Source organism: Belonocnema kinseyi, chromosome 2, assembly GCF_010883055.1.
Source record: "Belonocnema kinseyi isolate 2016_QV_RU_SX_M_011 chromosome 2, B_treatae_v1, whole genome shotgun sequence".
Lineage (NCBI taxonomy): Eukaryota > Metazoa > Arthropoda > Insecta > Hymenoptera > Cynipidae > Belonocnema > Belonocnema kinseyi.
Genome location: NC_046658.1, coordinates 53,367,879 through 53,378,841, shown reverse-complemented (window position 1 = coordinate 53,378,841; position 10,963 = coordinate 53,367,879). Strand labels below are relative to the sequence as shown.

General features: G+C 32.2%; 1 protein-coding gene across 3 annotated transcripts in view; it reads left to right on the top strand.

Annotated features, from left to right (window-relative positions):
- The window catches only part of LOC117168142 (RB1-inducible coiled-coil protein 1), a 46,155-nt gene extending 36,846 nt beyond the window's left edge, over nucleotides 1-9,309 (top strand). For all 3 annotated transcript variants that reach the window (XM_033353561.1, XM_033353563.1, XM_033353560.1), the window contains 3 exons: nucleotides 815-1,114; nucleotides 1,198-2,061; nucleotides 6,091-9,309. In XM_033353561.1, coding sequence (XP_033209452.1) covers nucleotides 815-1,114; nucleotides 1,198-2,061; nucleotides 6,091-6,192 — 1,266 coding nt within the window. In that variant the 3' untranslated portion in view covers nucleotides 6,193-9,309. The remainder of the gene's footprint in view (nucleotides 1-814; nucleotides 1,115-1,197; nucleotides 2,062-6,090) is intronic.
- The last annotated feature ends 1,654 nt before the right edge of the window (nucleotides 9,310-10,963 follow it).

Here is a 10,963-nt window from a genome sequence, read left to right as displayed (position 1 = left end):
TTCCACCACCAAGTAAGTGTGTGGAGGGTGTGTAAAGGAATAAAGAAGGTGTAAGAAAAATGTAAACCCTTAGGGGACACATTAGAAGCTTCCACTGAAAAATAGATATTAATAATTTTCATCATCTTTTAAACTGTTATAATTCTAATTTACAAAAGGGTGTTTTGATAAAATTCGAAAATATTTGCTTTTAAGTTTCTTAATATTTACTGCATTATATTTTAACTGTTTCACTTATGGATGTTTCCAATTTCCAAATGCAAAATCTTGTTCTTTTAGAAACTAACTTATATATGGAGTATTATTTCTCAACTTCCCCAAGTTAAGAATCGATGGGGCTTGACGGATTTTAATTGGGGTGAAGTTTAATTATATTGGAATTAGATGCTAACTTGTAGCGAAAATTTTGTTTCGTTAGCACACATTTTATCGAAGGGGAGGGTAAAAAAACTCGAAAATGGTTTTTTGTTTTCACTTAATATAAAACTATTATTATGACTTTTTAATATCGAATAAAAAAAATTGTGTCTCCATCGAACGCTTATTTTTACGAATAAGGAATAAAATGTCCATTTTTCACCTGAATGCATGTTATTTAAAGGAGAAACCCTAAACCATTCATTTCGAACTTTGTCATTTTGTTGTTAAATATTTCTGACTAAAATTGAAAACAATTTTTAGTTTTGAAAGCTGTAGATTTGTGGATTTTAATGAGAAATTTGAATTCGCGTGGCAAACGAATCACATTTGCTAGTCAGTAATAATCGTGTGTCCCTTATTTCTATTGTTGTTGATTTTGCTTTTATAAATATAGAGACCAGATATGATCGAGCTGGTGAATCACGAAGCAATTCTCGCTCAAGTGAAAGAAGATATGAGGATCGAAAAAGCTGCTGAAATCCGTCTCACGATAGAAAAGGAAAGGGCAGATTTCGCACTGAAATTAGACCAGGAGCTTCAGCTGGCGAGGCAAATGGTTGATGATAAGGAGAGGGAGATGAAAATATACAGGGCAAGGGAACTGTCTTTAATTGAAGAGGTTGAACGCTACAAAAATACTATCGGTCATTTGACTGAATCCGAAAGCATGATTCGACAAACCCTGAACAAGAAGGTATTTTTACTTATTCATTCGATCTTACCTCCCTATAAATACAAAAATGGCTGGGTATCATTCCTTCACGTTTTTTTTTGCAGGTGGAAAATTTGGAGTCTTTCAAATTGCAGCTTGAGAGTAAAATGGCAGCGGAGAGGAAAATCTTAGAGCAGAGGGAAAACCAGGTTTATGATCTCGAGGTGGAGAGGAATGAATTGCGCCAAGAACTACAAGGCGAGAGGACCAAGAAACAAAGTGGGCTTGGCCACGAAGAAAACTTGGAGAATGATCCAGACGATGATCAAGTTTCAGAGTCGAAGAAAGTCAAGTTGGAAGCGGACAATAATCCGGCCTATTTCTCCAGAAGAGTCGAAATGCTCGAGGATGATAACAAAAGGTTGAATGCAGAGTTGATCACTTTACGTGAAGGAACAGAGATGATTGAGGCGCTTGTTCAGTCTCTGGAATCAGATAAAGTGCGTTTGGAGATTGAATTAGTGAAGGAGCGTTCGAAACGCAGCTTCACTGGCGATTCAGTTGGTTCTTCCTCGAGTGGGTCAACGGAAGGACGTGACAAGGACATGAACACATCGGTGGCGGTGGTGGCGGAACCAACGTCTAGAAATGTGGCTACAAGTCCTGAGCCTCATCGTCGAGAGGCTATGTCTGTCTCAACTTCTACTTCTACACCCACTCAAATTCGCGACAAGCTGACCAAAAGTACGGTTGGTCTCGTACAACAAGGCCGGATAAGCATCTCAAGCTGCAATCCTGGGGACTCGGTTCTTATTCTTTGGGACCCACAGCACAGGAATTACATCATTTTCCAGGAGGCTGCGACCTTCTATTTTCTCAACTCAGACTGCATTGATATGTTGGATTTGAGAGTCGGTTCTGATGGGATCCCGAAGCGAATGCATATTGTTGCCGAGGTTGTGGATAAAGAATATTGCCACGCAAGAAAGGTGAGCTGCTTTTTCGAAATATAATTTCTTTTTATGTCATGTTTATTTTCTGGCGATTTTTCAAAACCAGGTTGCTTAGAGTCTAGGAAACGTGAAAAAACTGGATAAGTCAGGAATTTTGTAAGAGTTACGAAAATCTTTTACTATCTATTTTTAAATAGTGGTGGGGTTCATTCAAAAAGATTTCAACAATTTAACATATTTCACAAAGAATTCAATGATATTAAAAATATTTCATAGGCCGAATCGATTTCAAATCAGGCAGGGTCTCACACTTGATATCACAGATTCTTTCGCCGACGAAATTGCTGTTTTTTTTTAGAGGAAATTAGGCGATACGTATTTTTCGGATTTGTATAAAAAAATTTTTAAAGTTACGCGTATTTGAATTTTGTGATTTGTTAGAAAAACCCGATTTTTTTTATTTATACCTCTACTTTTTTTATCTAATTAAGATATTTATTATTTTATTTTTGGTTAAAATCGATTTTCTCAACAACAAAAAAACACACCTTTAAACTATTTGCCAAGTTTTGTTGTTGAACTATTACTTTAATAATGAAGATATGTTGTAAGGTTGATGCTTCCTGAATAACTTTTGTAGCCAGGAGATTTCAAACATTCTAAAAAAGTTCTATGAAAAAATCCTCTTGTTCTTTTGCGATATTTTCCAAGTTCAGCTCGCATGATACAGATAAGATACATTTCTGGTATTACTAGAAACTTCTTAAAAACATCTAGAAAAATAAAAAAGGTGGTGTTTTCAAGAAAATCTTCTTTATTATTATTAATATTAATTTTGTTAATATATTTCAATTTTACGGCGAAGTTTGGAAGAAGATGCTGAACGCTATTAGAACCAAAACGAAAATAATATCTTCATTAGATCAAAACTTATAGAGGTTTAGAGAAAAAAATTATGGTTTTTTGTAAAACAAAGCAGAAGATTCAAACACGCGTAACTGTTTAGACAACATTTTTTTAGCCAATCGGAAAAATACCTGTCGCCTAATTTCCTCTAAAAAAACAACATATTTCGTCCCCAAAACATTTTGCGATTTCAAGTGTTAAGGCACTTGTCTGATTTGAAATGGATTCAGTCCATAGAAATTTAAAAGATTTCGGAAATATTTCAAAGAATTCACGATGATTTCAATGATTTGACAAAGATTTAAAAGATTTCACGAAGGTTTTATTCGCTAGATTACAAAAGTGAATCAATCAACCCGTCGAAAATAGTAATCATTTTATTTATTTGTTTTATAAATTAAAAACGCCCAATAAATTTATTAATACTCAGGAAATCGTCGAGTGGAAGCTCGGAATATCAGTCAGCAATGATTTTTTTTTAAACAAAACAAAATTCATGCCTTTAATGCCTTCAATTTTAAGAAGTGTAAATATTATTCCCCAACCATTTAAAATCTGTATCTCCATAGTTTAAAATTCACATATTGATAAAAAATATCATTGAATTTGTATGAAATCAACGTTATATTTATGACACAGGGTGGCCGCTAGACCAAGAGATCGGGAAATGGCCGTGAATTTAATGAGACTGAAAAACAAGAAAATGACAGTGAATTTATTTTTTGACTGGAAATTTTACAAATTTGTAGGAACAAAATCTTTCCAACGTTGATTTCAATTGTTTTCTAAATAATTAGTTACATTGTTTTCTTTGCAATTATGATATCATTCAATTTAGAATGCATATTTCGAAAATCATCCACTTAAAAAATTTCCATTTTAGATTTAGATTTTTTAAAGTACATTTTAATTTAAAGAATTTTAAAGTGCAGTTTTAAGGTCATAAACAATTAAGAATTAGAAGCGTTTGAAAATGAAGATTTTGGATAAAAGACATTTTTAGTTGATCAACTGTGAATATAGATTAATTAATGTTTTTTTAAAACTGAACTGTACTTTAAAATTTAAAAAGTGTGTGATAATTAATTTTATAAGACGATTTCGAATCAGGTCACAATTTTATAATTTCGAGATTTTAATGTTATGAACTAAGCTGTTTCAATTGGAAAGTCATACTAGTTAAACAAATTTAAACGCCCGATTGAAACCTTGTAACTATTTACAATTTTTAAATAACTTTAAAATAATATATTCATAATTGAAAGCTTTTATGAAATTTCAAATATTATTTCATTCTAAAATAGTCCATTCCTAAACCATACAATCTGACATTTTTCAATTAGGAAAAATAAAAATTACTTAATATTTAAAATATATGACTGTGCATTTAAAATAAATAGTTGTAAATAAGTCAAAATGTTGAATTTTGTTGTATAAATAACGATTAAATACCTATTATTCTTAGAAAAATCGAGTAAGTTCAAGAGATATTTAGAAGTTTTGAAAAAATTCATCATTAATTTCTTTTAAAAAAATATAGATTTTGTCGGATTCCGAATAAAAAAAAACATGTCTTGGGAAAATTGAAAATTATTTTTTATTTTGAAAAGTTCATTGAGTGAACATTTAAAAAAATGTACAATATTGTCAAAAATGGATGTGGAAGATTTTAAGGAAAAATTTTTTAATTTCTCAGAATTAAAAAAAAATTTTAATTCCAATTATTTTAAATTAAAAAAAATTAAAACAGCATTTAGATGTTTGAAGATTTTGAAATTATATTTCGAATAATTTTAAAGATTTTTAAACGATTTAAAAAAAAAAGAATAATTTCACTTTTAATTTAAGAAGTGTTAACTAAAAAAGAAATCTAATCAACCAATTTTTGATGTTTCAATATATAAAAATTAAAAATAATTAATTTGGCACTTTAACTGCATTTAATTAAAAATTGTTTCATTTTATACATGATTTGATAAATGATTTTTTAAATTCCATTGACCGTGAAAAGTGTTTGCGAACTGGGAAAGAACCGAGAAATGACCGGACTAAAAATTCTTCTTAAAAATCATCGGATTCTAATCAATATGCGATTATATTATTCATAAACCAATTATTTATACTATTTTGAGCTTTGCTGTACAATACTGAATTTTATAGTCACAGTTTAATCAATGATCAACTAATTTGTTTAAATTTTTATTCAATTTGAACGTTTTTTAAAGTATTAATCTAAGGAGGAAATGTACATTTTTAAATTTAATCTAGTGAAATCTTAAATGTTCGCGCAATAAATAAAGTGAGTAATTGTTTATTAAAATCCTATAATTTTTTAAGAAGCATGGAACGAACAAAATCGCACTTTTGTCTACAATAATTCTCAGAGAAATCGTAGTCTATTATATTCGAAACTGTTCTCTTATAAACATTTTCTTTGTGTTGAAATGTATGTGTTGAGAAATAGGACTAAAATTTTACCCGTTTTTGCCCTTTCCCTCAATGTAGTTCGTAAATAAAAATTAATATTTTTGTAAAACTGCTCTCTAAATGAGAGTTTGCCTATCTTACTTTTAGATCGATTTAGACAGCGAGAATGAAAACTAGCTGTCCTCCATTATTCGTCATCAATTATCATCAATTATTATTCTCAGTTATTTTTAAATTAATTTTTTCCTGTTTTTATACTTTAATTGTTTTTAAATTGTACATTTTATTATAAACTTTGGGGATTTTATATTAAAATTATTTTTACAAATACTGATTTCCAGCAAAAACTACTGAAATAAAAAATGAACATCATTTACAATAATTTATTAGATAATTTTAAGGTTTTGATTTAACCGGGCAAGAGTGTTAAAAATGTTTATCACTTTGTATATGTTTTTCTATTATTATTATTATTATTATTATTACACCATTAAGCCATTTCCCTTTCGGGGTAGGCGTGACTCACTCGGCAGGGGAAAGGAGTTATGATTTTTCTTAATAAAACGGATTCTCTGTAGATTGGATTTTCAACATTTTAAAATCAAGATATAAAACAGCTTGAAGTAATGAGCAGCCAATCAGGTTTTCAACAACAATTATTGCGAGATTTTTGAGATATATCGTTCCACCACTTTGTTTTCTTTTCATTAATGATTGACATTTTTATTGCAGCCCGAGAATAGATTCCGAGTACCGCAAGGTACGAAATTCTACCGAGTTCGAGTGAAGCCTGTACAAAGGGTTGAACCAGGCCAACCAGCCAAAAGCCAGTAATTCGGAAAAAGCGAGTGACCTCTTCCGATTCTTGCCTGGCATAAACGCGCTGTGATTGCGGAATTGTGTTACTTGGGACAGTTTACGACTGTCTGCGAATTAACCCGACAGTCAACAACGACATACGTTCAAGAGGTATCCCCCAAGATCTCCGATTCCTGAGTACGTCTCCGTAGCCATCCGGACCCTCGGACCAAGGTCAACACCTGCCCAAAACCCAAACTCGAATAAAGGTAACGCGATTCGAGGTTTGTGTGCACTTTGGTATCGCTAAACGAGGCGGAAGGATGCGCTGGCGTTTTAATTGTGATATCAATAATTTTTAGCGAGTGAAACATATTTGCCGAATACTGGGATAGCTGCTGTGACTGAGAGAAAATTTGTATTCTTTTTTTGTCTTTTTTTTTCTTTCATATAAACACTAAGAACGACACGAACGTCGCCATTAATGTTTCTCTTTAGTTCGATACGGAGATCTGACACAAGGAGAGTCTCCTTTTTTCATATGTCGGTATGGAACGGCGAGACTGGTACGAAAGTTTTCCCTGTACTTTGTCTCGGACAAATTTACAATCCGTGAATTTCGTGAATTCTAGCTGTAAGTTTTGCAACCTTTAACATGCTTCGGACGTACATTCATATATATTATATGCATACAAACGTCTACGATATAATGTATATCGTATATAAAACACGTGCAATATTCACGTTTAAGCGTAAGTCGATTTTATAAAACGCAGTGTGTAAGTACTTCATGAAAGTGGTGGAAGCATAATCAACGCGATAAGGTATACATAAAGATATAGAAATATTGTACAGATATTCTCGTGGATCGTGTTTTCCATTTTCAATTTGTGCTTCATCCGAGCTCTGCACATTTTCATCTCTAGACTTAAGAACATCACACTTAAGCAGGAAATATTATTTAGAAGATCGCCTCTAGTTCAAATTCGATCGATGGAAATCAAGAACTGAAGAACCTCGGAGACGAAAAAAAGTAGATGGCATGGCGGTCAGTGACATTGCTTTTATTTCATTTTTCCGAGAATCAGTTTCTCCTCGCATAAAAAATCGTTCTTAGTTCCATCGTTCAAAATAGAGATAGATAGGAATTTGTATGATTTCTTGACGTTCATTTAAAGTAAACGTCGTTCTTTAAGGTATTACTATAATCTAAAACGCGATCTAAGCATTCGTAGTATCGCATAGTAGCTGTGATCGTTAGAATCCTTTGACATTTTCACTTCTCTTTAGTCAATCGATAATCTCATAAACATAAACACATAAGCGTTTAATGAATATAGATTTACCAGGGATCCAGGTTTCATCCCTTCAGGAACAAGGTTTCTTAACTTCTGATTCAACTGACGAAAGGATAGTTTAAACTTGATATTTACGTGTGCAGAGGTTTTGAGTAATATATGCGCTGATACGTAAGATAAAACATAGAAGAAAAAAATCTATCTGCAAAGTTCGACCCTTGCTCTTGTTAAGCATCTCTCTTGTAAGTCTCTCTCCGTCTTTTTTATTCTCTAAATAGAATGCGTATTTATTATTCACGAAACTGCACCAATCTATGCAAATCATTGCTTTCTCATCATTTATCTCTTCGGCAGTCACCCAACCTGTGTCTTTTTGTTTGTATTCATGATTCTTGTAAAATTTAATAATAAAATATTTTAATCAATAAAACGCAAACAAAAGTGGAAAGAGCCAAATATTGGATCCCAGGGATTTCGCAATTTCACTTCAGAGGCATGGCCTTTAATCACAAAAATGATGAATCCAAATAAAAAAACACTACCTGGCACTACCCTTGTGAGTGTCTTCTCATCCGCAACACCTGGAACAGTTTGAAAGTTTTCAAATTGGATATCTTTCAAGTTTCAAGGATTGTTTTCAGATTAGGAGAAACCCTGTGTACTTGGGAGTTTGTATTTCAACAGTAATCGACGACCTTGTCGCATTTCCGACTTTTTTCCGTTTCGACGATTATATTCGACGTCCTTACACTGTGCACACAAGTTGCGATATATTCGTGGGTAGAGGAGTTTAACGATCCACAGGTTATTTAAAAAATGGTAATAGATGTGTAGGTACACGTAACGGTAAGAGTAGCGTAACTGATAAGCCCGAGAATCAAAGCGACGTGCCTGCAATGTAAATATGTAACAAGGCTTCTCGGTGTTGTTGACAGAGACTCCAGTACCAACCAAGTTGATTTCGGTGCAGTTGCCTAGAATAATTCGTTGTCATTTAGTGGTTAAGGCTAGATGTCAAGATTCCCGAAATTATCTGAGTGCCGAGCTAAATTGCAAGATAGGCGACGAATGAGTTGAGTCGCAGGATTTTCCAAATTTCGTCTGGGCGAAGGGAGTAATAATTGTTGTATGGGAAGTTAATAATTTTTGTAGTAATCTCGCCTCGTAAGGTTTGTCTCATTTTTTGTACCTAGATCTCTAAGTAGGCGTAATGTGTGTGATGGTGTCGCGATTGATTTCGTAAATTCCATTGGATAAGACAACAGAAGCTAGCATTAGTTTGAGTATTTTTATTGATAAGGTTTGGCCCTCGCCAGTAACTTTACAAGGAATAGCATCCGTTCCACTGAGAATGACTCGGATAGCCGCTAATTTGTTGTCGGTCTAGTAATTAGTAGTTTTTATCCTTCCGAGAGTATAATGAGAAATGAGATAGAAAAGGACGAGTCACTTGGAGTTGAATCTGTTATTGTACTAAAGTAAATTATCGGCTGCTATCATGTCGTTTAAACGAAATAGATTGGAAATTTTATTATCGATTGTGACAAGGCAGAACGCCTGCATTCGAATAATTATTGACACCGTACTCTTAATCGTTTTGACAATATGATGTTGTTTTCTTGCGTCCTGATTCACGCAGAGCTGAATGCTTCTGCAGGTTTCACCTTCATTTTCATTGATTGTCAGCCGTTCCGTCAGTTTATTAATAATTTTTCTGTCGTTAAGGAGCAAAGGTAGCGTGTATATGTAATCGAGATGAGTAAACGCGTAGGATTATAACAATTGTGATCGTGAGAGTATCTGTTATAACAAGTAAGTAAATTTCAAATAAACCATTGTGACTTTTACAGACAAATGACGCCTTTTCATTTTTAGATCCTATTCTCAGATCTCGGAATCATGTCTCATGCCGATTTGACACTTTTTATAGCGATGCCACTATATAGAAACATGCCAAATAGTTTTAAAGGTTAATATACACAAAGCTTGTTTAACAAAATTTAATTCATTGTTTCTCAAGCTTGCAAACCAATAAATTAAATGAAACTTCGTATTGAACGGTATTTTCAACTTTTTGAAGAAAAATCTTTTAAAATGTTATCGTTTTAATTTGTAAGACTTACTGGTGGAACATTTTAAAGTTGAAAACCTCGGAAATCGTATGAGTTTAAATTCTATTTAAAAAGTGAACAAATTTATATTTAAATTGTACTCCCCGTGGGCACGAATGTCTCAAGACGTTTTTAGAATGTCTTAAAAACGTCATAAATCAAGCTAAATAACGTTATAAAAACATATAATGTTTCAAAGACGTTTTCTAAAACATTTTTAGTCCTAACTTTTTCGGGGGATAAATTAATAAGATGTTAATAGATCCCGTAAAAAATTATAGTTTTGACTTTCGAACAGGGAATTTTCGAATATAATTTTAATTCTGATTTATGAGAAGGGAATTGACCGAAGCAATTCCTGTTTCAAGTCAGAATCCGTTAGATTTTGAATATTCCTTGTTCCAAATTAGAATTTGTTTAAATGTAAACATTCTTTTTTCAAATGAAAATTTGCCGTGATTTAACCATTCTTCCAAATTCGAAAAGTTAGAATTTTAATTGTTGTAAATAAATGTAATTGTGCCTTGGAACAGGGATTTTACGTTAATAATCCTAATTTCGATTTTAGGGAGGAGTTTTCGTAAATAATTATCATTTGACTTGGAAAAGAAAAGTTTCGAGATTGAAAATAAATTTGACAAAATAATTTTAACTCTGATTAAAAGATGGGAGTTCAAAGAAAATTTTAGTTTAAATATAGAAATATAATTCTTTTACAAATTATCTATTCCAAATCAGAACTATAATTCTTATGTCCTAAAGTAATCTGATATTTCAACTCATAATTACAATTCTTTTGAAAAATGGCCTGTTTCAAATCATAAATCTTTTAAAATGTTCCCTCACAGCATGAGATATCGGCAAGATATCCCATTTATCTCCCAGGAGATCCTAGGGAGGTCGCAAACAATATCGTACAGGGCGGAAATCTCGATCTCCCTGGAATGTCTCAACGATATTGCAGTATTTCCTCAGGACCCAAGCGAAAATATTATATATAGTTTATATATAGTGTGAAGTATTATATATAATATTCATCTGTTTTATACATTTTTTGTATAAAACAAAGGAATATTATATATAAAACTTCACACTACAGTGAAACTTCTATAATTCGAACCGCCGATAATTCGAAGTTTTTTGTTGGTCCCTGCCAAAAACTCCTATCCTTTCAATGTCTTTTCACAGATGTATTTTCAGTCTAGTATTTTTATTTGTTTTATTTATCTTATTTATTTGATTATTATGTATTATTGTTTATAATCATGATTATAAACTTAAATTATTATTACTAATTTTTTATTTATGAAGATGTCGCCTGAAAACTGAATTATTCTATAATTCGAATTTCTCTCCGCGCCCCATGCCACTTTAAATTATGGAAGTTTCACTGTATAT